This window comes from Pempheris klunzingeri, chromosome 22 (assembly GCF_042242105.1).
Source record: "Pempheris klunzingeri isolate RE-2024b chromosome 22, fPemKlu1.hap1, whole genome shotgun sequence".
NCBI lineage: Eukaryota > Metazoa > Chordata > Actinopteri > Acropomatiformes > Pempheridae > Pempheris > Pempheris klunzingeri.
The window spans coordinates 1,473,574-1,500,887 of NC_092033.1; the positions used below are offsets into that span (position 1 = coordinate 1,473,574).

The 27,314-nt window shown below is 43.2% G+C and overlaps 1 protein-coding gene across 1 annotated transcript; it reads right to left on the bottom strand.

Annotated features, from left to right (window-relative positions):
- Window positions 1-25,664, bottom strand: ptprr (protein tyrosine phosphatase receptor type R). The gene is made up of 17 exons (XM_070854206.1): window positions 25,545-25,664; window positions 24,994-25,111; window positions 23,071-23,417; window positions 11,924-12,037; window positions 11,684-11,833; window positions 10,544-10,651; window positions 8,194-8,316; window positions 7,986-8,107; window positions 7,550-7,675; window positions 4,770-4,959; window positions 3,919-4,003; window positions 2,719-2,798; window positions 1,350-1,487; window positions 1,051-1,161; window positions 459-616; window positions 250-363; window positions 1-94 (listed from the first exon to the last, which is right to left on the bottom strand). Exons 1-17 carry the CDS (start codon window positions 25,662-25,664, stop codon window positions 1-3), a joined length of 2,298 nt encoding a protein of 765 aa, XP_070710307.1.
- Between the last annotated feature and the right edge of the window lie 1,650 nt (window positions 25,665-27,314).

Sequence of the window (27,314 nt, forward strand, 5' to 3'; positions counted from 1 at the left end):
TCACTGGCCGGTTTCTGCAGACAGACGGGCCTCGTACAGGCTCAAGGCGTGATGGACGAACTCGTACTGCTCACCTGTCTGGATCATACCTCCTCTGCACGGACAGACGGAGACTGTTAGTGACTGAAAGTTACCAAAAAGGTTTGTTTTTGCTACACAGAGCAGAACAAAAGATGTAACACAGAGAACTTTTAAACTTAATGTCTGGTCCCCACAAAGGTTTTAGGATCATTTCTTTAATGGAGTTACCTGTCGGCTCTGAGCTGGCAGGTGATACTCAGAACATCTACCACTCCCTCCAGCTGCAGCTGTCGACAGCCTATCGTCGTGGCGATGAAGCAGCCTGTCCGGCCAATCCCGGCACTGCAAGCAAAGGAGCATGGGTAATGGAGTCGTTTCAAAAGTAGTAGTAAAACAAAAAAAAAGCCTGTGTCCTGTTCCTCTCTCTCTCTCTGTACCTGCAGTGGACGATAACCGGCCCCATGGAGGCCGCCGTCTGTCTGTCCGTCTCCACGTCAGCCATCAGCTGCAGCAGCGGCATCGTTGAGTCTGGGGTTTTGTGGTCGGGCCATGACGTGTACCAGTAGTGCTGCAGCACACGGGTTTGATTCCCACACTGCACACACGAACACGCCAGGGTTGAGCACGTTTTACTTTACTTTTCAAGGTCCAGAAAACCAGAAATTATCGCAGCAGTGCTGTAGAGCCACTGCGTCACATCACATGAAGGCTCCTGAAATAAAACTAACTTTCTATAAAAAATAGCACCATAATTTCTGCTACTGGGGCCACTGGGGCACATGACATCATCTATTAAAACATTCATGTTTGTTTACATCAGCAGCTACAGAAAATAAAACTGCTGCTATGTTACGTTACGTTTATCCTCAAAAGAGAACCGTCACAATTCATCTCATTACACCTAAAAAAGTCCCCCAACTTTTCCACAACTACTCATTCCATGACTTCACACTTTCAACACGTCACCAAGGAAACGACAGCAGCAGAGGTGTGTGTGAGGTGTGTGTGTGTGTGTGTGTGTGTGTGGACCTTGAGTGTGAGGCTGCGTGTGGTGTAGTGTTCACACTCTCTGACGCTGTTCACCAACACTTCAACCTTCCCGTAGATTCCCCTCTTCTCCGGCCAGTACAGGACGCACTTCTGCAGAGGGAGACGGTGGGAAATGTGTCAGAATCACATTACTGTGGTAGAATATATGAAGAACATTTACTCGAATACTGAAAGCATTTGTACTCTACTGGATTATTACCATTTTATGCTACTACATTACATTACTGTGAAATATAATCTACTTTTTCTAATCCCTTCCCTGCTCATGTGACCGTTACCTCGTTCTTCTCCTTCAGTTTGGTGATCATGACGATGACGGGCGCCTCCTCCTGCCAGGCCATCTGCCAGAAGTCGTTCACCGTGTTCACCATGGGACCCTGAGTGGCGATGAAGGCCTTGTTGTCGCCTAGGTAACCCTGGGATGGGAACCAATCACAAAACAGCGTCAGCAGCTTGCTCCCCTTCTTTTTTTCTTTTATTTATTAAATAAAGACTTTTTTTGTCTTTATTCCCTCCATGTAGATTGTTTCCATTTTCATACTTCCTCTGTCTAAACTGTTCATGTTTCCTTATATCTCCTCCTGTCTGCTGTAACGTTGGAAATGTCCCCGTCATGGGACTAATAAAGGAAAAGCTTATCTTATCAATACAAAAGTTATTCTGTGGTCAGTTTTGGTCATTTTGTTTGGTAGCTGGGCCTCTAAAATAAATCTAGCAGGAGTCAGTAAAACTGATCTAGTGGCCAAGTGGGCCAGTGGGTGAAGAAGTGATGCTGGATGCTGATAAATGTGCTCAGCAGCTCTGGACTGCTGGTCTGTGCAGCAGGATGAAGAATGTGAACGCGGCCGCTGTTCTCTCTTGTGGTTGGACAGTTTGAACTGTTTCACTGGAGCTTCCTGACAGGAACAAAGCCCATTGTATCACAGTCTGAGAGCGACATTACAGACTTCTGCAGGGGTAAACTTTCACTGCGGTGTGTGTGTGTGTGTGTGTGTGTGTGTGTGTGTGTGTGTGAGGAAACCAAAAGAAACAAAAACTGTTGACATTCCAGAAAAGTGATGTGATGATTTCAATGTTTGTTCTCAATTTTAGAGAAGATTTAACAAGCAAATGCTGTCGTTACATTTCAAGTTAGAAACAATTAACAAGTTAGGAACAATTACTTGTTTAGTTATTGTGTGTTACACAAATGTTGTGTTGGATCCAAACTAACTGGATCACAGTAGGTCCACTAAAAGAGCTTGTTTGATCCACTGACAGGCTCAGAGTGTTATTCTAAGTGTGTGACAGCATCATGGAAAGGATCCCTACAGAGAGAGACCTGGAAGATCCTTTTGGTTTAACCTCTCTGTAGGGACACCAAAATAGGTTTACAAATGTCACATTTTCCTCCAAAAAAAGACCAAACTGAACAGCTGAGTACTAAAACAAACAAAATACAAAATGGCCGACAACTTGTTGTAACACACTCCTCCAACATGAAGTCTTGAAGTCTAAATAATTGAGGGACAGACTTGTGTTTCCCGTCTTTCCAGTAAGTCAGAACTATGGGATCTTATAACTGAGTGTGTGTCTGTGTGTGTGAGTGTGTGTCTGTGTGTGTGTCTGTGTGTGTGTGTGTGTGTGTGTGTGTGTGTGTGTGCTCACCCGTATGTAGTTGGCGTTAATGTAGGAGCTCAGCAGGTCGTTGCAGCTCTTCGACTTGAGGATCACTCTGGAATGAGGGTCTAGGACACAGAGAGGAGAGGAGGAGAGGACACAAGGGGAGTAAGGACAGAAGACATATTTAGACCTTCAATCTGGTCTCTGTGTGTTTTTGGAGTCCGAGTTGGTCTAAATCCACTGAAAGGGGCTTGACAGCAGGTCAGGACTGAGTCTAATTCAGACTCTCTTGTCTTGACCCTGATCTGCTTTTAGACTTGGTCTTGACTTTGACTCTACCCCCATTTAGACCCGGCTCGGACTTGATCTTCACTTGTTAACGACACCAAGTTTTTACATCTGGCTTTTGTCTTGATCTCAAACTCCTGTAAACTCTGTCCTCACGTGGTCTCAGACCACTTTTCATTCTGGACTCCATCTTGGCCCTCTTTTAAACTCGGTTTCAAGCCTCTTTTACACTTAAGCTTAAAAAGGGTCGAAGCCCACTTAAGCTTTAGTTTCAACTTGCTCTTGACTCCTTTTAAACTTGTTTGACTTGGTTTAGTCTTGACTCTCTAACTCTGTTAGACTTCGAGCCTCTTCTAGACTGTTAGGTGGGTCTCAACTCCTTTTTCTGACTAGATCCCGACCTCCTTTCAGTTTTGTTTCTACGCTCCTTTTACACTCAGTCTTGACTTGGTTCTGTTTCCTGGACTGATCTCTGATCTGAGCAGCGGAGACTTCAGAAAAGACAGAAACGGTAAAACAGGAAGGGGTTTGATTGACAGCAACTGTAGGTGAGCATTCCTTAGCCTTGATTGGCCGGAAGGAAGGAAGGAACAACCCCCTCCTCGCTGCTGTATTGATAACCCCGCCCCCTCTCCAAAACAAAGTGTATGTGTGTGTGTCTTACATAATGTCTTAATCAGGTTGGTGCTTGGCTGGCAGTGTGAGAACAAACTGTGCTCTGAGGAACATGTATTGTTCAAGTGTGTGTGTGTGTGTGTGTGTGTGTGTGTGTGTGTGTTGAGTGAAGAGGGAGGTGCTTTATTAGTCGTCCTTGGGGTTGTTGGACTTTGACCTTAAGCCCCGCCCACATAATAAAACCACTTCCTGGTTCAACAGGAAATGAGGGCTGTGATGGAATAGTTGCCGTATCTTAGCAACAATGATATCATTTCACACACACACACACACTGTACTCACTGGGCAGTATGGTCTTGTATCTGTTCTTGGTCCCGTGGTTTGGAATATCGAGCTCTTTGGGATCAATGAAGTTCATGGGGATTTCCTAAGATGGAAGAAGAGACGTTAGTGTTAGAAGTGTGTAGAAATAAAGTGATCCTGCAGCCTGACACACACACACACACACACACACACACACACACACACACACACACACACACACACACACACACACACACACACACACACACACACACACACACACACACACACACACACACACACACACACACACACACACACACACACACACACACACACACTAAGGTAGTACTTGGTGCTCCATCAGTAGGCGATTATTTCATGGCGCAAAAGAAAAAGTGTGTTCACAAGTGGACGAGCGGATCATTATTCCACCGCTACGCTAAGACAAAAACATTCTTCTTCTGGTGCTCTCTCATATCAGTCACTCCCTTCAATACAGTGCCAGTCCTCCACTGGTGGTGAGTTACAGTATGGCAACATAACAAATACACAAAACAAGGGAATAAAGAGGCTTTTCTCCTCTTTTTTGAATTTGTACAGACAACAGCACATCGACCCACTCACCAAAAAATACTTCGATACTTAAAGTTTGTGTGATATAGAAATGTGTGCCGATTCTGTTTTGAGAACTTTCCTTAAAGTAAATGCAGCTGATGAGTCCATATTTATAGAAATGTGATATTTTCATCATGTTTTCCACCGTTAAAGAAACCTGGAGACTCGTCCTGATATCACAAGGTTTAACAAACCCAACTTTAGCGCCTGGCAGGTGGGATTTGAACCTGTGGCCTTCTGGATACTCCAGGAAACGGTGTTTAAATACTTACAGCGAACTCGGCGTGCAGCTTGTGCGTGTTGTTGACGATGTCGCGGAGCTGCTGCCTCGTCAGCGGGCGGCCGGCCGACAGCAGGTACTCCCTGGCCGCCGCCTCTCGGGGGGTTACCACGGCAACATTAAGGGGCTCCACGGAGCCGAGGGCCGACATGTCCAAGACCAGGGAGACGTTCGAGCCACGTCTGGAGAGGAGGGAGGGACGAGAAGGTAGAGAAGGAATGATGTCAGAGCCGGACGGGCCGAAAAGTAGCGGACTGATTCATAACGTGTGACACGACCCAAAGTCGCCCTGACCTGAGTCTGTGAAGCACTCATGTTTCTACCAACAACGGTTTTACCCCTTTATTCAGACTCAGACTGGCCAAAAGATGAAGAAGAAGAAGTAGAAGGACAAGAGGGAGAAGATGAAGAAGAAGAAAGAAGAGGAAGAAGAAGAAAGGACAAGGTGTGCTCTGAGGAGTGTTTGTGGGTGGACTCTCGTCGTCTGGCTACGTGTCGACCGGCTTCCTCTCCAGGATGCCGTTACTTCCTATTCGTCTGATTGCTGATTGGCTGCCATCCAGAGTGAACACACACACACACACACACACACACAGAGGAGACACAGACACCAAGAAAAACATCCTGTTCTCACTCTGAGCCTGAAATCTTCCTTCCCTTTCTTACCTTCAGAGACACAGAGTGTTCTCCACACATTAACACCCTCGCTCGGAGCGCTGATGTAACTAGGACAAAATGGCCGCCGTGGCTTGAAGCGCGGCGAGTCAACGGAAGAGTTACGAGCAGCAGATAAAGGCCGAAGTGCTCGACACCGAGCAGAGTCGCAGATAAAGATGTTTTCTTTCCACTTATGAAACTACTTAAGGAGGGAAATGAACTTTGGACAGATTTTAAAGAGCTCCTAAAGCAACAGAAACAGTCCGCTGATTCTTCTGAGCTGACACGTCTGAAAAATGAGGTCGGTCTTATTTAAACGGACAAAATCCTCGTTTCTCACACCCAAACTTCATGTAAAGTAAAATGTGGAGGGACAGAAAAATAAAAAGGCCGTCTCACTATTTATTTTGGGGAGGATTACATGAAGCATTTATGGTGAAGCTGTTCCAAAAGCCTGGTTCCCATTTTGCATATCCTGGTGTCTAAATGACTGGTTGGTCCAGAGTTGGTCCAGTAGATCACGTTAAAGCCAGCAAACAGGCTGTAACGTGATCCTTTGGGACAACTACACCTGACTATCATAAGTCCTCTGAAAGTTCTGACAGGCTCAGATTGTTATTCAGAACTGCACTGTAAAAGTGAGGCTCAGAGGGAGGTGGTGCCTTTATTCTACAGCCAGAAAACTGTGCAATCAGCATTTAATTCACAGTAAGTTAACACTAAGTAAGAGATCAAGGCAGCAGCAGACCAGCAGCTCCTGTGTTCTATGAGGTAAAATGACTGTTTTTGTGAATGTAGTCATTTACATTTTAAGCCAAATCATGACGAATCTATGACCTTTACGTCAAAATTTGAATTCAACTCTTCAGACTGTGTCATTATAATATATTAGGAAACACAGATTTACATATAACATGAATAAAGTGAGATGATTTTACTGCACAGCGACATGAACCGAGTGGTATGAAAGCAGTCTGCAGGTATTCTATGGGGGACAAACACTGACAGCAGTGATGTAAGGTTTATATGAATTGTAGGAAACGGGCTAAAAGGTCATCGTAGGAACATTTGGGTTCACGTGGACATGAGGAGAAACATTACAGAGGAAATCGGACCAATGGGACGCCTCCCTTCATATAAACAGCAGCTTCAGGACGTGTAAAGGCAGCTCTGATAGATGGCACACACACACACACGCACACACACAAAGGGGAAACCTACTTCACAATCTGAATGTGATCCTTGAGTGCTGATGTTGCTGAACTACAAGCTGTGGACACACACACACACACACACACACACACACTAGTCGGCACGTAGGCAGCTCAGCACCTGACTGCTCCAACAATCACAGGTTAGAGGCTAAAGTACTCTAAACACACACACACACACACTGTGTTCTTCCGTTTCTAAACATTGTGGACAATCCGAGAGCCCGTCAGGTGAATTTTCATCCAGACTTTATGAAATTTCAAAGACGTTCAATAAGTGATGTTTTGTGACTCTTCTGCTCCCTCAGAGGATGAAGAAAGTCATTTGGATCCAACACAATTACAAAAGGAGCTTTCAAAATCCTTACTTAGGGAAAACTCCAGTATTTTTAAATCTGGGCCATATTTTTACATATTTAGGTGCCTAAATGACTAGCAGGTGCAAAAAGTGTAACGGGCTGCATTGTGATCCTTTCCTGCAACTCAAATCACAAAAGTAGGTCCACTAAAAGAGCTTGTTTGATCCACTGACAGGCTCAGAGTGTTATTCTAAGTGTGTGACAACATCATGGAAAGGATCCCTACAGAGAGAGACCTGGAAGATCCTTTTGGTTTAACCACAAACAGCACACACACCAGACTACATTCACTAAAACAGGGATTTTAGCTCACAGGAGACGAGAGTCTCTGGTCTACCTGCTGCCTCGATCAGTTCAGGACGACTATGGATGCAAAGTAATTCTTTAGACCAGAAACTCTTGAGTGCTGTGAGGTAAAAGGACTGTTTTTGTCAATGGAGTCTGGTAGCTTTGAAAAGAGCACCACAACAGCTCAGGTTGTTAGCGAATCATGTGCGTTAACTGCTGTGGTTCGGTCACGCCGGGTGTGCAGGAGGTCATCTTACCTCTCCTGAAGTCCTGCGGCAGGTTTCATCCTGAAGGGGGAGGGGCAGAGCTTCAGCTCGCTATTGGCCGTCACCGGGGCAACGCTGGCCGGGGGTGTGTGGTCACTGCTGGTGAGGGGGGCGGGGCTAAGAAGAGAAACACAGTCAGACATGTCGATCTGCAAATCTTCCTCCTCATGTCGGAGGGACGAGTCCGAAAAGTAAAATGATTAACTATCTGTTTTTAAATCCACCTAAAATCACATTTTTATTCCTCTGCTTTCATCTCAGACTGAGACTGTTTAAGGCCGTTTGTTAGTTCATGTTAATTTAAGACATTTTCGTACTTCTTAAGGCCTTTTATTAGCGAATGTGAACTTTTCTTAAGGACCTGTCGTTATCCGGAGATGAAACGACCTGTCAGAAGGTCACACAGCCGTACTGTCGGGCGACTTACGTGGGCAGAGGGACGACAGGAGGAGCGAGGCGGCGGCAGGCTGCGATTGGCTGCTGCTCCGGAATGGGTGTGGCTACAGCAGGAGGGAGCTCAGCCTGGACCATGCTTCCTGACGTCGCAACCTGGACAACAACAGTGAAGCGTTAGCAAGCTGTTATGCGTGTCTTTACGTGCGTAGGCAGGATCGGGCGTGGCGTCTGGTGCCAACCTTGGTGCCCTTTGACCTCTGGGCGGAGTCTGGAGGGACGGTCGGGGTCAGGTGGAGGTCAGGGGGCGGGGCTTTCAGCTGTCTGTCGGAAACCTGAACCTTCTCCTTAAGTCGGAACAAAACCTGGAGACCAGACAGGATGGAAGAATTCATTAATACAATTAATCAACTGTACCATTTAATCAAAATGAATAAAAGGGAAAATCCAGCAATTAGTCGTGTCCTGACGACGACTGTCATGGCATTTGTAGGGCTACGTATAAACTATAATACTTCCTGCGTCCACAGTATGTATCAAAGTGTGGCATCACTTTTTTCACTTATTCAAATCAGGAAAACTTTAATATATCTTGTTAAAAGAAATAAATAATAAAAAAATTTAAAGGTAGGAGAAAAGTATTGTTCTGGAACTGAAACTGAAAGTACTGAACAAAATATATAATGATACCCAGCTCCATGTTTTGTTTACTAATTCAGTCACGATCAATAAATTAGTTCAAGTCAAGTTATAGTGATAAAACCAACTATTCAAATGTAATATTTATTTTCTTAAATATTTTCTATTTCTTGTTTTTCTTTTTAGTTTCATGATTTATTACAATTCTTGTCTTTATTTCTATTCTAACAAGAAATTTCATGATTATCTTATTTTATCTATCTACTTTTATTTCCTTTCACCTCTGTCTTTGTTATCCATTTTACTTTTCTATCATTTCTTTCCATGTGGCAGAGGCCTGCAGGACAGGGTGTAAACAGGAGGTTAAAGGGATAGTTCTGATTATTTTAAGTGTGGTTATATGAGGTCCTTCTCCATAGTCAGTGTATTAGATACCGTGGATGGCGGTTTGGAGAGTCCTGGCACAGACGCTAAGTAAAGTACTGCTGTGGACAGATTTAAACCACCTAAAAAATATTTTCATTGCTTTAGTTTGCCATCAGACAGGAGAGCTCAAGTCATTCTCTCACAGAACACAGGAGTTGCTGCCCTGATCGGTCACTTTGTTTATGTTATTTTGTGACTTTGGTGTTTTAAATGATTACTTTAGATTCAAAATGATGTTAATTATTTGACTGGAGTAGCTGTGGCACAGCGAAATCTGGTGTCCTGCAGCGTAAAATTACTCTTTTTCTCAATGGAGTCTGGTGGCATTGAAGCCAACACAGACAAAGAGAACAGCTTCAGTTCCTCATCAGAAAGTGCTGTCTGACGGCAATGTAAAGCAGTGAAGCTGTACCTCAGACAACCACACTTAAAACAATCCAAACTATCCCTTTAAGGATGTCCTGGGTTGGGACAGACTGTTACATCACACACACCACATTATAATAAAAGGTTCATTTTAGCCCTTTGATGATGGCTGTAAAAATTACCTTCACACACAGTCAGATTAATCCACAAAGCTTCCTGGAGCTCAAGCATGACTAAAGAGTTTTACTTTTATGGTGACGTGTTTGTCAGCAGGTAAATCCAGAAAAATCCCAAAATTCAGTGAATAAACAAACGTGACGTCTCATCAGTGGAAGCTGCTGCTGTGAAATCATTAGAGGACAAACAGCCAAACTGAGAGTGGAGAGAAAACTGTAGAGGGATTAAAAGAAGTGATTTAGAATAAATAAACTAGAAGAAGTCCAGTTATTTCTGGACAGAACACAGATTATATGAGGTGGTTTTCTTGTGCAGGAGCGACCTCATGTGGATTAAACTTAAAACTGCAGTTGAAACAAAACGCTGGACTGAAGAGAACATTTAACCTTTTTTACTATAAACTTCAGTCTATATGATCATAAACTGTTAAATTCACAGAGAACTGGCTTCTATAAATGGACTCATTCATTAACATTCTCTGGGTTTTAGTTTTTTCCTCATCTCTCATTTCACTTAAATCTATTTTTCATTTTCCTTATCCATTTATTTTTTTCTTTAATTCGTTTTATTGATGTGTGTGTGTTTTAACGTCTATATTTTGAAGTGAAGATGTTTTATCTGGTTCTGTTTGACTGACTTTGGGGTTTTGGTACCATGAAAGTGCTCGAATTTTACTCTTTCAAACGAATCCTGAAACTCACACCTCAACCCCAGAACCAGACTCTCAAAGCCTTTTTCTCATCATCTCTAAATTGTTACTATAATACAAAAACAATACACCATTATGGTCTTTGTTTCGTTTAATTTCAAATACTAAAAGATTTTTGCTTTACCTGGGTGATTCTGTGGATTAAACACCAGATTTTCCAAATGATTGAAATTAAGCATTTCCCAAAAACTTTCCAGACTTTGTAGAAAACCTGTTTAGTACTAAAATATATATGCGAGAGTGTGTGTGTGTGTGTGAGAGATACTGAATGTTACCATCAAGCAGGTGATGACGATAACGAAGATGGTGAAGAAGAGGACGACAGTGTAAAAACCTTCCCTGCTCCACACGTGATCCCTCTGCTCACCCTGCAGGACGTTCTTCTACAGGAAACAGGGACAGATTTCAAAATTTCAAAATAAAGTTTCTGGTCTTCCTGCTGTGACGTCCCAGACCGTCTCTGTCGGTCTCAGAGTGTTATTCTAAGTGTGTACAGAGAGAGACCTGGAAGATCCTTTTGGTTTAACCACAAACAGCACACACACCAGACTACATTCACTAAAACAGGGATTTTAGAGAACAGGACACAGGAGCTGCTGCTCTGCTGCTGCCTCCATCAGTCAGTGTGTTTGTGTTATTGTGTGACTTTGGTGTTTTAAAGGGTTTGTTCAGATCCAACAAAATATCTTTATAACACATAAAAGATACAAACAAACTAACCGACTGAGGCAGCACTAGGACATCTCCCATATGCTGCAAGGTGAAATTACAGTTTTTTCCTGGTCTGTTTCCCTCTAAATGGACCATAATGTACTAAATGAACGTCCTGCTGTGCTGAAGACTGTAAACTAGAGACTGAGAGCAGAAACTGTTCACTGAGCTGATAAATCAGGTCGACTCATTTCCTCATTGACTTCCATCCAATCAGACTTCAGTTTGAAAGAATGCACGTTTATGGCTCCTCAGCGTCGGCTTCACTGTTTAAAGATATATCTTCTGGGTCTGAACAGTCTATATTAAATATTTGTCATTCTTGCATGAAAAACTGATTCACAGGAAAACACTTGAGGGAGAAAAGGCCCGTTTTTTGGTGGAGTATTCCTTTAAAGCAGGCAGAGGGGCCTGCTTTGTTGCTCCTCGCTGATATTCACAGATGAATGTTGTTACAGAGGCGCCGTCGCTGCAGGGAGGCAGAGTAATAATATTAAGATAATCTATAAAGCTGCTCTGTTCTTCCTCAGGCTGATCGATGGGACTTTAAAAGTTTCATTAAACTTTAAGCAGCAGCACTCTGCTCTCTAATAATCCTAATCCATCCTCTCCTCCGTCTCCACGGTGACTAACGATGCTGCCTGCCAAGCCGCGGTTACTAAGGAGACCAAGCAGCTTCCACACACACACACACACACACTCACCTCAGTTGAGACCTCAGTGATGCCGAAGTGTCCCAGGTGGCGGTGGAGGACCCTGACGTTCAGTGATTGGATGACCTCTTCGGCAGGGCGGGGCTCGGAGATCCCCAGCCTATCAGAGGACACGAAGAGCTCGATGCCGTTCTTCTGCTCCTGTAAGAGGCGACGCATTAATCAATCAAATCGATGCATCTATCGATCAGTGAGAGGAGGGGGTTTACGTGGGCGGCGTGTTCGTCTTACATTCAGCCGGTTGATGTGCACGTGTCTCGCAGGAACGCCCAGCGCCGCCGCCACGCCCTCTCGAAACCACCGAAGAAGACTGACGTTCAGCCTCCGCACATCCACGGCCAGGTACTGAGAGGAAGGGGGGAGAGAGAGGGTGATGTTAATAAAGCTCTAATAAAGCATTAATGTGAGGAAGGTCACGGCCTCCGCATCCCTCCACAGACAGCTGATGTTCACTTTAAAGGGCCAGTCTGTAACTTGTAATCATTAAAATTCACAAAACAGCAATCAATAAATCAAAAAGTGTGACAAGTAACAGAAAACAATGTGGTGTCTGTAGCGGTCAAACGACTGTAACAAACCATGTCGGCGAGGACACACCACCTGACACAGGTACAGGAAGCGTCTCTTCCCTGTCAGACCACCTGAATTACAACATATTGAAATGTTATTATGGATTTTTACCCAGTTACACCAAAAACAAACGGAGCTTTAAAAAGTCCCATATTGTGCAAAATGCACTTTCTAACATGACTGTGCCCCCGCTGTGCCGACAGACTCTGCTCCATCTTTGTGTAAATGTGTGAAAACAGGCCTTTTATCAGTAGGTTTGGCTCTGGTATCAGAAGGATAATGTGTTTTATGAACAATAAACCTCGTAAAGCTGAGCAGAATATGGGTCCTTGGGTTTCATCCTCCATGCAGTGCTAACATCCTTCAGGTCGCATGAAGGCCTTAAAACTGACTGTTATATAGAAGTAAAAGATATATTTCTATTGCTTGCTGTGTTTTTCCATCCGATATTGTGCGACACATTAAAATGCTCAGACTTGCTGTAAATAAAGCTCCTTCTGGAAACCAACATGTCCGCAGATGATTTCACCGAACAGATCGAATCATAACGTCATGTCTGCGTCTCCTGCCGTGTTATTTTATCTGTCTACGATCCATCTCCCTCACCCACCCGACTCCCCCACCTCTCCCCCGCTCTGGTCGGCTGCTCTGGTTTTCCCAACAGTCTCTCAGCTTTCAGCAGAAGTGATATGAGAGTCAGGTGTAACACACACAGCAATGACTCATCCTGGATTTTATGGCAGTCAGCGTGAGCGTGAGTGTGTGTGTGTGTGTGGAGTAAAATCAACAGGAAACAGAGTTTTGGAAGACGACCCTGAGGGCTTATGAACACACACACACACACACACACACACACACACACACACACTCTCACAGTTGATTGGTTTGTGTTGCTGAGACAAACCGAAGAAAGTCTTAAGCCTCTCATCTCAGTCATTTATACTTATTGTTAAACATTAACTTCAGTATTTCTAAACCAGTTTCCTATTTGTACATATTCTGGTGTGTAAATCACTGGTAGGTACAAAAAGTTGATCACAGTAGGTCCACTAAAAGAGCTTGTTTGATCCACTGACAGGCTCAGAGTGTTATTCTAAGTGTGTGACAGCATCATGGAAAGGATCCCTACAGAGAGAGACCTGGAAGATCCTTTTGGTTTAACCAGCACACACACCAGACTACATTCACTAAAACAGGGATTTTACCCCACAGAACACAGGAGCTGCTGGTGTACCGCTGCCTCTATCAGTTAGTTTGTTTGGAGCCAAATTAATCATTTAAAACACCAAAGTCAGAAAATAACACAAACTAGCGTGTTAGTTGCTGGAATGAGGTAGCCATAGAACAGCAAGCATGTGTGTTCTGCAAGGTAAAATGACCATTTCTGTCAATGGAGTCCGGTGGCTTTGAAGAAAGCAAAGAGAAAGAGAGAACGGCTTCAGTTCCTCATCACAAAGGGCTGTCTGACAGTGTACAGCACACGATTAAGCGGATATTGATTTTATTTAGGTGGCCTTTTCGTAGGTGGTTAAAATGGGTTTTGTTATTCTGTTGGATCTAAACTACACGTGCATTTTAACCACATAAAGCAAGCCCACCTAAAAAAATAAATAGAATTTAGCAAATGTATGTTATATTTACAATATTTTCACCGCTTTACATTACTGTCTGGCATTTCCGACGGGAAACTGAAGCTGTTGTCATGTCCCTCAAAGCCACCAGACTCCATTGACAAAACAGTCATTTTACCCAGAAGAAGACAGGAGTTGCTGGTCTAGTTGCTTCAGCTTTAGTGTTTTAACATGCAAGTTTGGATCCAAACAAATCCTTTAAAAACACCACAACAGCATAATAACACAAACAAAATAACCAGTCAAGGTAGCAGCAGACCAACAACTCCCATGTTCAGCAAAGTAAAATTGCCGTTTTTGTCAATGGAGTCTGGTGGCTTTGAAGTAGGAAACACCTTAATTTCCCCGTCAGTAAGTGCTGCCTGATGGCAAAAGATAAAATGTGGAAAATATTCTAAATATAGCGTACACTTAAACTGATGATGATTTTATTTAGATGGGCCTTTTTCTAGGTGATTAGCGGACTCCTGTCCGCTTCTCCAAACTGCCGCCATCTACTGTCGGTAATACACCGACTATGAGTAAAGACAAGCACACGTCAAATCACCCCCCAAACACACAAAGAACCGGCACACTGATGAAGTCTACTGTCAAACAGGACGGACTGTCTGTTCACTCACAAGACTTAGATTAAGTTGATATGTAAATTATTTCTCTACCGATGACGCTAAGCTAGCAGTTTCCCCCTGCTTCAGGTCTTTGAGCTAAGCTAGGCTAAACACATTTGAACTGAACACACACACGAAACCTATTATTGATAATCATCTCGTCTAACTGCGGCTATGACCCCAAAACATCAGACTGTTCCTTTAAAGAAGCCTAGAAGAAGAGAAACATGACGTCTGACCTCCGCAGCTCTTCGTCCGTCAGCTTCAGACCCACCGACTGCTGCTGCTGCTCTAACAACAACAACTGTGTGTGTGTGTGTGTGTGTGTGAGGTTGTTTGCTAATGGCTAAAACAACATGTTCTGTTGCCACTTAATTCAATATCAGGAACAATAACCACAGCCAGACAGGCTCAAAACACACACACACACACACACACAGCTGATGTTATTATCAGTCTGTCTCTGGTTACAGTTTGTTCTGATAAGAAAAAAAAAATCCTATTTTTCTGCCTCATACTGGAAATAAAACACTACAGAACCAACAAACGCAAACAAAAGCCAAATAAATTAGTTTACCTGCAGTTTGGGATGCAGCCAACGATTGTTTTTATCGGTGATTCATATTTTGAATTGAAAACTATTGATCGATAAAGTTAATATCTTCAAATTCCTTTTTTTGTCCAAGCAAGACCCAAAAATATTCACTTTACTCTCACAAACACATCTGGAAATGGCTCATATTCATCTTTTTAGCTTAAAAAACGTTTCATAAACAATTAATTAATTACCAAACTTGTTGCAGAGTCATTTTCAGCCAGTGAACTAACTAACTGTTTCAGCAGCAAAGCTCGAAACAACTAAATCATCAGACGGTTTAAACCAGAGAGCTAACACAGAAAACAACCAGTTACACATAAAAATAGAAAACGTGTAACTAAGAACCAGAAAACAAAGACTGTAAATGTCTAAACAACCTCACCAAGTGAACCTGCACACATTGTCGATCCTCCCTGTCCACACAGACGCAAAGAGACGAGCCGCCTGCCTGTCAGTCACAGCTCGGGTACTTCGCGCTCCATTTCCTGATCTAGACATTCCGTGACCTCTGATTGGCTTAGAGGGGGACACAGCTCAACCTGCCACCTCATTGGCTGTCGTCCAGGTAATGCCATTATCCTGCTGCGCTTCCTGTCAGGATCAGGTGCTATTTCTGTGCCCCACACACACACATTCACATAAACACACACACAGAGTAATAGCCACTAATTAGCCCTCAGGGCCGTAGCAGGGGGGTGGGGGTCCAATTTGGACCAATCAGATATCGGAGAAAGGGCTGTGAGGCGGGGGGGTGGGGGGTTGTGGCTCTAAATCCTAAAAGTATAAACAAGCGTTTATAAGGAGGACGAGTGAAAAGACATTAAGAACAAACTGGTCAAAAAAAGCGAAGCTGCATCGTCCTCTTACACTTTAACCCTCTGATCTCTAAACGCTGCGTCTGCGTCCTCGCTGCTGTTTCTTCTTCTGGTGACGTCGTTTCTTGGAGGATCTTCTTCTTCTTCATGTCCCTAAAATGTGTCCAACCTCAGCTAAAAGGTTCCAGAAGTCACTAAAGCAGAATGAGTGAGAAAAGGCCACATGGAGAAAATCCAGGAATCAGATGAGACTAAATAAAGACAGAAAACATGTTGATCCAGAACAACAGTGGATGTAGAAACAGAAACTAAACATCTGTGAACCCTCCAGAGGAGATCTGAACTGTTTCAGGTTTTACTTTCTGAGCGACAGAGATTTGACTCCATTGATGTTTCTGGTCATCGTATGTATGCCGAACGATCAGTTAGCCACTCCTGTTTCCAGTGCATCCAAGGATGTACAGACAAATATCACTGGATAACTTTGACACAGAGGAAAACTTAAAAACATGATGATTGTCAGGGAAGTTCTGCAGTTACAAGACATGAAATTGTTTGATTTATACGCAGATGGGAGAAAAAGTCCTGAAAACTCTCCTCTTTTTGTCATTTAATGTTTAGATCGGCTTTAAGCTTTTGTTACGTGCACTAAAACATCCCTACTGTAAACTCTGTGCTCTGCTTGTTGTCTGAGCTGTCGCCTTCTGTAAATTCTTCAAAAATAATAACAGGGTTTCCTTTTACTGTTTCCACTGAGCGGAGATTTACTCGAGTGTGAACGCCATGAGACTGTGTGACTGGCTGACGCTGAATATTTTAACGAATCAGCCAGAATAGTGAAATTATTGTGGGTGAGTGGGGTTTTTTTTTGCAGCATGTTAGCTGTGCAGCTTCTCTCTCCAGAGCGCTGATGGGAAAAACGTGAGCGCCACGTGCAACATCCAGCTCAATGAGATCACACACACACACAGAGCTGAATGAGTGGGCTGACATGAGGTTAGATTAATCATGCTTGTGTTGGTCCCTTTGAGAAAAAATGGCTGCAGGTCAGAGCAGCACAGGCTCAGAAATCTGCTATTCAACACGAGACCTTCTTTTTCTTACTACTTTAACATTTTCTAATGGCTGAGAGTGGAAAATATGACTAAATTAACATTGCACCAATATCACAGCATTATCTGAACGTGAATATGTCTTCAAAAACAATCAAACTTACTTGGTTACAGCAACTAAAGGCTCTGAGGGAGGCACTAGCTGCTATTAAACCACGTAGATCGTCTTTAAAGATGCATATTTTTAGCAAAATACACAAATATGTCGTTGAAGTTCGGGGTAAATGTGTGTTTGCAGAGAGAGCAGATAAAGCTGCAGAAGTTACAGAGTCCTGGATGAATCATGTTTCTCTCTGTGGGTTTGAAGTGGCGTCAAAAGTTCGCTCCACTAGCAGACGTAACACACACTGCCGGCATGAATAATTTAATAGTTTCTCACACACACACACACACACACACACACACGGAGGCTTGTGCTCAGCACTCTTGTGTGTGGGCTGAGATTTGAACTTGAACACAGTGAACCCGCCTGCTGTGATTCTGCATGTGTAAAGCTTCTGCAGTTTCTTCACTAACAAGAAACAAAATACACAGTTTTGAAGGAAAAGCTGCTTCAGCCAATCAGATCACTTAAAAGGTCAGAACCTGCTGATCATGTTGTTTGACTGTAATTCCTTTATCTTTCCTCTGCTCAGATTTACAGCGCCTCAGTCTACCCACGGGCACTGATTCCTACGCTTCGACTTGCAGGTTATTTGCCCACCACCCATCTCTACTCTTATTTCCTCCTTTGCATAACTCCAGTATTTTTAAATATGGGCTCTACATGACTGGAAGGTACAAAAAGTGTTTGGTGAAGTGAACTGGTCCAGTAGATCACCTCAGCCAGCAGCCATTGCAGCCCGTTTGGTGGCTGCTGGCTGAGGTGATCTACTGGACCAGTTCCAACACTTTTACTACCTACCAGTCATTTACACACCAGGACATGAACTAATAGGGCCCTGGTTTAAAAACAGTGGTGTAGCCCTTTAATGGAGGAAGGTTAGAGCCTCCTCATTGCTCCACACATATGAAAACTGAAGATGTGCATAAAAACAGGTGGATGGAAATGAACCTACATTGTTCATGGTTGAACAAACAAGCTCACGCTAAGACACACACACACTCACACACACACACACACAGTAGAGCCTTTCAGGCATGTGGTGAGCTGCAGAGACGGGAGGTGGCTGGGGACCATCTGGGACTTACACAACCCCTCAGCCTCCATCTTCATTTCCTCCTGTTACATTGTGTGAGAAGTCCCCAAAATCAGGGGTTTGAATGGAGTAAAATAGACTGAATAAAATCATATTGTGTTATCTGAACAGAATGTGACACCTGTTATGTGTGAATATTTAAGCTGCTTGTTCGTACCAATAAAGCTACTTTAACTGAAGATTGGAAACACATCACTGCTAATAACATCTAATATATAATATTTGTCTGCGTTCTAAAACAGAATAATGGGCCAATAACTGACGATCACTGTCTGTATCAAATAATATGTTGATTATTTTCCCATTAATAACATTTAAATAGTAAACAGTGAGAAAAAAAAGACTAAAAAACCCACAATTTTCCTCTTCAAACTGCTTCTTTTGTTCACCCAAAAATCCAAAACATACAGATATACAATTTAAAGCTGCAACAATTAGTCGATTGATCGATATAGATTCAATTTATTCACAATTGTAGTCTTTTTTTTCCAAGCAGATATTCTCTAGTTGCAGAATCCTAAATACAGTGATTTGTTTCTTGTTTCCATTTTATATCATTGTAAACTGAATATCTTCAGGGTGTTTGTCCTGTTTTGACAAAATCACTTTCATTTTGGCTATTTTAGGACATTTTGTAAAAAAAAATGTAAAAACATTAATTATTAGAAAATGAAAATAATCGTTAATCGCAGCTCAAATTCAATTCAGTCAGAAGAGAAATAAAACCAGCAAATCATCAAAATTAAGTGGGGACCTCCTTTTCTGTTTAAATCAGTTCACTAATTGATGGCGAAGAATATTAAATTCTAGAATCAGCATCACTTTATATAATCAATCAATAAAATATCATGATTGACATGTAGTTTGTATGTATGTGTCTTTTTTTTCAGTGTGAGTTTTGTGCTTTGAGGCTCGTGTGTCACTAAACCTCCGTCTTTCTTCTCTCCGTCCATTAGTGACGTGGTTGTCATAGCGATGTGATGGACTGGCAGCAGCCTGCAGGGACAGGTCATGTGACCACACACTCACTCACTCACACACACACACACACAGGAGGTCAATTAACACAGACGAGGGTTACGTAAGGCAGCGTTGAGCCTGGCAGCGGTTTCTCATTGATAAAAGCTGAGGACAGAGTGGGAGAGTCCAGCCGAAGAGTGATGGAAGCTGACGGTTTCTCCTTGTTAGCCGATTCCAAATCTGAAAATGTTCACCTCTCTAAAGAACTACTTCTTCTACCAGGAACCAATAAAATAAAATAGTAGTTCAGTAATAGTATTATTCTCTAATGGGGGGGCACCAGGCCAGACGTCAGCCGGTCAGAGGGGTTTTAACACCATGACGACCAGAGATTCATCCTGGATGGAGAAACACTCTGACTTTGACTTTAGCTGCTGTCTGTAGCTGCAGCACAATAAAGCAGGAAGTACATCCAAGAAATACATTTAAAGCAGCAGAAGAAGAAACGCGGCCCGTTTAATCCCGTTAGAAACGCATTTAAAGCAGCAGAAGAAGAAACGCGGCCCGTTTGATCCCGTTAGAAACGCATTTAAAGCAGCAGAAGAAGAAACGCGGCCTGTTTGATCCTGTTAGAAGCTTCAACATCAGTTTAAGGACCAAACCAGCAGGAACACTGATCAGCAGGAAAAACACTCCTATTGGGATTCGCATGAAAGACGGAGCAAAACCGAACCACAGCCGGGGTCGTTTCTGAGTTCATCAAACTCCATCAATAGATGGTTGCTAAGGCGTTGCTATGCAGTTGCCATGTGATTGCTGTTCCTGATTTGGAGGACACGGCTCGTTAAAAAGAAAAAAAAAAAAAAAAAAAACGTACGTACGATAGTTAAAGGTGAAAGACAAATAATTTTTTGATCCCATTTTAAATTGACATGATATCATGTGATATGTAATTCACGGCACAATTCAAGATCCTTTTGCAAGAAAAGGAAGTCGTAAGATTATCCCTGACTGGAACCACATCCTTGACTGTGGTTCTAGCGGGACCCTAAAGTTTGGTAGGAAAAAAAGTGTAAACTGACTGAGTCATTATTTCCATTGAAGATTAGGTTCAGAAGCCTGGTTCCTGAGCTTTTTCTGCTTGTGACTCCCCCAAAATGGAGCAATGTCTGATTGACTCATGACCCAACATCACAGCTCATGGCCTGTGAGGAAAGACTTGTTATTCTGGGATTTTAGGAGACCTGGAGAGATTAAAGCAGCAGCAGGACTTTTACTGGTTCACAAAGCTGAAGAGGAATATTTTATTTACTGAAGTACAAATTTAGAAGTCATATCAAGTTTGTGTCCTGTGGAGTGAGTGTTTTAGTCATCAGGCACTGTGCAGGGTCACCTATATCCCACTGCAAGGACCCCTGAACCCCGACAGCCGTGAACGTCGAACCAGAAACGAACACAGGTGGAAACGAACCACCCACACAGTCAAACCCACTCACAGGTAAACTGTCCGTAAACTCCCAGCGTTCTCGTCTGTCGTTTGGCTTCCACCGGAGGCCTCTCCAGATTGCCTCCACTCCCACGATGCATCTGTGGCGACGACACCTCTGACTGCTTTGGCAGAGGATTGTGGGAGTGTTGGCGGAGAGACATCACAGTTGAAGCGCGCAGATATTCGGTTAAACTAATGATCTGCTACATTTTGTCCTATAAATAAAACGTCTGCCTGCTGTGAATCAGACTGACTGATCCTGGTGGGTAACAGCTACTCTGCAAGACATCAGCACAGAGTGAATCATTCTCTGTTGGTTTTAAACAGCACAAAGCTGTTGAACACATAAAGAGTCCACAGCCATGGTAGCAGCTCTGCACTTTACAACGGAGCTTTGACATGAACGCTAACTTCAGCATGCTAACAACTTCAACTTAAGTAGCTCAATGAATAATCGAAACCTTTCACGTAACTAATGTTGGCGGACAAATGTAGAGGAGGAGCAGCATAAAATGAAAAATACTACATGAGGAAATGTGCTTTGTTATTTCTCACCACTGGTGCTCATTTCTTTTCATCAACGTAACGTTAATAACTAAACGATTTGTAAATAGACAGTCGCTACGTATTTCTAATCCCACTGACTCACCACACCTCCGTCTGATTGGACCATTTTTACCTTAGTGTCCGCCTCCTTACCGACCTGTACGTACACTGTCTGTTTGTCCGTCTGCTTCTACGTCTCAATGTCACTCTCAAGGTCGCTGCTGTTTATCTAAGAGTTATGCAACCACCCATTGTGTAGGTAAGTGGGTCTCTCACACACAGACACACACACACACACACACACACACTGACACTCATGACCAGCGTTTCCATGGCAACAGAGAGTGCAGCATCTCTCCTCCAGCGCCGTGGATACAGAGGAATGTGCAGCTCCACATCCATCATTCGCTTAACTGTCCGTTTGCTGCGACCTCTGACCTCCTCAGCATTAGTCCCCCGTGACCTTTGTGACCTTCTTTTATCAAAGCGGTCACACCATCAAATGTCGGCGGGGGTGCAGCAGGAGGGTTTACTCACACCAGCTTCCAGAAATTTCCACTCTGCAGCCTTCAGCCGCTGCAGTTTAACTGGTCGGTTCAAAGCCGAGGCTCTCCGATTCAACATGTCGGACATCTGATAAAGTAAACATCGTATCCAGCTGCTGCGGTTATTATACAGCATCGAAAAAAACCCTTCAGACTTGAGTTCATCTCCTTGATAATGACCACAACAAAATGCAATACGCACTTTCCTGCTCTTGCCATGGACGAACACCAGTGACACCCACACTGGGCAGGTCACATGTCTGTTGTCGGAGTACAGTAGCCAGGATGTGCCAATTCAGACAGCAAACGTAATAAAAGTGTCAGGAAAAGTGTCTTTTCTGGAGCGTCGTAATAAGAAAAAGGAAAGATGTTTATGTGGAAAACTGCAGGTGTTGTGAGTCAAGCAAAGTGCAAAACTGCAAGTCCAACACTTTTCAAATGTAGGAATCATTAAAAGAGACAAATAACATTACAGTGTGTCCTGACCTGAGGTCTAATCTCACAGAGAACAAAACAGAGACCAAAATAAAACATTTAGACTCAGCGACTAATAGTTTGGTCGACCGCTTGGTGGCAGCTCTAGTTTTTAACTTCATCAGTCGACCAGTAAAGTCTCAGTCCTTCAACTTCTCACTGGTCAAGCACAAGTAAAAAAAAGAAAGAAAAATCCTACAAACTCCATTCAAATTCTGCATCTTGTCATTCATGGTTTAAAAGTATCACAGGAACGTTCACGGCGTACAGCCCGGAAAATCAGCCCAATCTGATCCATTTCACAGCTCTGAGTAAAACAGATCAGCATCAGTGAAGGTTTGATACTCGCTACGATACGAGAACATTCTTTTCTCTGGAACAAGTTTATCTAAATAATTAAGCTCATATTAAACATGCAACAGCTAGTCGACTAATAGCTTGAACTATTGACTACTGGAGAATTAGAAAAATAAGGAAAAGATCGTTAGTTAGCAGCTCCATTAAAATCTTCCACATTATTACACCAAACTTTGGCACAAGACGACAACATTTCCCAGCTGAATTTGTGGGAAACTTTGGTCGAAACAGCTGTTGTCTAGTGTTTCTTTCCTACTGCACAGGAACCAAAGTTTTCCATATTTCTAAATAAGTGAAAACACAAGAAGCCAGCACGAATGAGAAGAGATAGCCTCCACTATTCAACAAATATCTGCAGAAACTCAGTCGACAATGAAAAAGTGTAGGCAAAAACATCGTTGTCTCGCGATTAACAGGCGATCTAACACATTTTACAACCTTCTTTCTCATCCAATCAGGGAGCAGATTACTCACCACGGTGACCAGGTGCCGTGCAGACACCACGGCGTGCTCCGGCTGCACGTCGTGATGAGGCCGTGCCAGCAGGTTGAGGGTTCGCCGCCCACCGGGCTCTTGACGAAACTGAGACTCCACGAGGGAGGCTGGCATCTCTTTAGATAATCCATCAGTGGGCTGGTGCTGCTGATGACGACCATGATGATGATGATGATGATGATGATGGAGGTGGAGGTGGTGGGACTCAGGAAGGTCGTTCACATCGTGCTGAGGATTCAAGTCGGGTTGGGGGTGCAGAGGCGGAGGGAGGCGACCGGAGCGGCGAGAAGGGAAGAGACGAAGCTCGTGATCACCAGAGGACGACTCTGAGGAGAGAAGACAGCGACGTGAGGTCAGATAAAGATGGCCGACAAAACCTGCAGTGGTTAGTTACAGTTGGCCTGTCAAGTTCTGCCTTCTAGCAAGGCATGTCCACATATCTAACTGTTTCAAAAGTGAGGTGGCGACTACCTGAAAACACACTTACACAGCATGCTGTTGCTAACGTTAGCTAGCTAAATGAATCTTAGCACTGTGCCGCTAAAATGTGGATTAGATGGATGTTCAAGCAAACATACACGCATCATATTGTTTTAGATGAGGTAAACAGGATTGATTTCTTTGCTTTTTTTGTTTATCTTATTGGAATATATTGTTAAATATGAGCACAATATGACTAGGCATGACATTATAGACCTGAGGAAGAGGAGGAACATCTTTACCTCCACCAAGGAGGTTGTTTGTCTGTCAGAAGGCTTACAGAAAAACTACAGGCAAATACAAATGTTGGAGCGCATCCGACTGCCAAACAGGCAATCGCTGGTTTTGGCAGAGGTCTGCTCTCTCTGAGTGCCCATGTAGTTGAAATATGTGGTCCTCCAACGCAGCACATTCAGCAGGACTCCCAGAGAGACAAAGAGACAGCAGCAGCAGAAACGAGAGCAGGAGATCCCATCTGCTGTCACAGCGTCTTTGGTCAGGATGGAGGCTTTCATCAGTCTGCAGGCAGGCCGAGAGGAAACCCCTGCACGCCGACTGAACTCACCCAACCGTGAGGAATATGAACGCTGCATAATTCATTCCCAGTCTTTATTTATCCTGGGAGAAAAAAAACTGAGCGAGTCAGTTTTTTCCCTAGCAGTGTCTGGCTTCACATTCACAGCTACAGACAGTCATAACGGGAACTGAAGGGCCCGAGTCTGTATTTCTGATCTATTTAAAGGAAATCAGAACCTTCAGCGGACGAACCTGAGCTCTCAGTTCTTGATTTCCAGTTTGTTAGTTGCAAAGTCTAATCTAATTCGCTGCATTTTGATTGGCTAATCATTTATTCAAAAGATGCAAATCTGAGAGCAACTTTAAGGACCAAATCTTTACTTATTTTGGGTTCAAAATGACTGGTGGGTACAAAAACGTGGCCTCTGCCGGCAATATTTTTTTGATTAACCAGAAACAGCCATAATGTCGCTGGGTTCAAAGCCACCAGACTCCATTGACAAAAACAGTAATTTTGCCTTTGCAGAACAATGGAGTTGCTGGTCTAGTTTCTGTCCTATTTTACACATGTCATCAGATCCAAAATACCTCTTTAGAACCAAAGTCGCACAATAACACAAACTAACAAATCAAGGCAGCAGCAGACCAGCAGCTCCTGTGTCCTGTTCTCTAAAATCCCTGTTTTAGTGAATGTAGTCTGGTGTGTGTGCTGTTTGTGGTTAAACCAAAAGGATCTTCCAGGTCCCTCTCTGTAGGGATCCTTTCCATGATGCTGTCACACACTCTGAGCCTGTCAGTGGATCAAACAAGCTCTTTGATCAGGTGCAGCATTATGTTGCAGCCACCATAACCTGTTCACAGCTGCTGGCTGAAGTGATCTACATATCTAAATATATAAAAAATAACCTGATTTAAGTGAGGCCTGACGCAGAGCTGAAGCTGGAGGTTTCTCACATAGCTTCTGTCCGACCTCCCTATAGTCTGAGCTGACAGACCGCTCGTCTGTTACAGCCGGCTGTTTGTTCTGGCAGAAAGTACACCGAAGACTGAAGAAAAATATCTGACAGCGTCCTCTGACTCAGTCTACCAGGACGTCTGCCTGCTGATTACAAGACGTGGTTCTTGCCAAAAATCTGCCGTCTAAGTCGACAAACGTAGACAGAAATCATGAATTGTGACCCTGTGTTTTTTTTAAGTAGAATGTTTAGTTGCTCTGAATGAGCTTAAAGCCGGTTCAGAGGCTGCTTTACATTTACTCTGTTGAATTTAAAATGACCTGAAACAGCATTTAAGGGAGGTTTCAGTTGACTGAAGCAATGTTTTGAGATGTCTGAGGAGCTGACACAGCTGCTCTCTCTCTCTCTGGCTTCTTTTCTCCCTAGCGACAGCTTCCTGGTTGCTATACACAACACGGAGTCAAGCCGTGCTCTGATTGGATAGAGTCGGCCCTGCCTCACCTCCGTGGGAGCTGTCAGCCAATCACGGGACGAGTTGGAGAGGCCTGACCCCGTAACTCTGTGGGGAGACACATCGTCCAACAGGCAAACACTGGAAACAACTGTCTGGTCTAACGCCATGACGCTAATACAGTTAATAAACATCCATAAATGAGGGGGATGAAGCACTTTGACTTACTGTTTCTGCATTTAGAAACAAAACACTAATAATCTTAAAGAGTGTCACTTAGAAAATACTTTGTGCCTCTCATGTAATCAGTACTAATTATTAGCCTACAGCTCAGTTACAGAAATAAGCTTCAGTATAATTATTTTAAAAAAAGAAACCAAACCCATGCAGGCCTTCTGACAGCACCACCCAGTAGTACCTCTATAATATTAGTCCTTTTGGAAATGAAGCAGGGTGAGAATTTTAAGTCTAATTCTTTTATAATCACTCAAACGTACTTCTGATGCTGAAAATAAGGAGAAATCTGCAACGGGGGAACAACTACTACTACTTTTTTTTACTTAAGTACAAGTAGTAACATCACAGAGTAGAAATACTCCCCTACAAGTAAAAGTATTGACAGTGTGCTTAAGTACCAAAAGTAAAAGTACTCATGAAGCAGAACTGACTGAATAATATATTCTATATTATGTTGTTGGATTATACAAACTACTGATGCATTAATGTGTTCAAAGAGGAGTTCATTTTAATGTCTGAACATCCTGCTGGGTTGCTTGTAGATTCCCCCCCGGGATCTATAATAAAACGTTGTACTCTATTTGGTGATTATGTATTATATTATTATTCTGCCTCCACAAAGTAGCTTAAGTTATCACATCAACGTAGTGAAGTACAATGTTTGCCTCTCAAATGCAGCCGAGCAGAAGTATAAAAGGAGTAAAGAATGAAAATATCTCAAAATAGTACTTTAGTATAGCACTTTCATCCCGTTTCCCATCTGTGAGATCAGACCAGATATTATAAAAACAGCGATCAAGCTTCAGTGTGTTTCCCTCAGTGACTGAGCTGCTGACTCACTGTTAGTACTGCTGAATTCTCCGGCCTGTCGTCGTGCACCAAGTTAAGATTTGGGGTTACAGAAGTAGTTCTCATGAGGTGAGACATTTAATCATCAACATCAACGTGCAGGAAGGTTTAGCAAGATGGCGGCGAACATGCATGCAGCAGCAGCTCAGCACTCTTTAATAAGTATTTGCATGTAAACATGCGAACATATGATGATAATTGTGTGTGAATGCACCTGAATTTCATTGTGTGGATAAAATGATCCGTCTGTAGTTCAATGAAGCCGATTTCTTCCTGTCATCCTTGTTCAGGCCCAAGCAGGAATCTTTCATATTTTTAAGGAAATTCCTTTAAACGTGTTTCAGAAAGCTTCCTGTTATTGTGATTCCTTTGACACGAGTTTGGCCTGATAGAGAAAACATTTTAAAACCTGGCTGAACTTCTGAAAGCACCTGTGGAGTTGCGGCGTACTCATCACCACTAACTAGAGCAAGAAAACTGAGGGGGCCCAGCGAAGAGGCCACTAATGAGCGCAGCAGGCCGGGACGCTTCTCAACCAAGCAAACAGACTAACAGATAAACACATATCACAGATTCACTGATTTTAGTTCTCCATTTCAAAAGGAAAGTGAAGAGGACTCAGCGTGCTGTGGAAAAACTGAGCTCTAAAAGAGGAATTGGTGGCGTCTTCCGTTCACATTAACACTGCCATCGTCTAATTATCATTGGAGGAGCTGCAACTGGGAGCCAATTAA

Excerpts from the sequence above, each read along its gene's own strand:
- ptprr (XM_070854206.1), bottom strand. The coding sequence starts at position 25,664 with ATGGCGTTAGACCAGACAGTTGTTTCCAGTGTTTGCCTGTTGGACGAT. Across the intron at positions 4,004-4,769 it reads AGCTGCACGCCGAGTTCGCT|GAAATCCCCATGAACTTCAT; the intron begins GTAAGTATTTAA and ends CTTCCATCTTAG. Across the intron at positions 364-458 it reads CCGGTTATCGTCCACTGCAG|TGCCGGGATTGGCCGGACAG; the intron begins GTACAGAGAGAG and ends CTTTGCTTGCAG.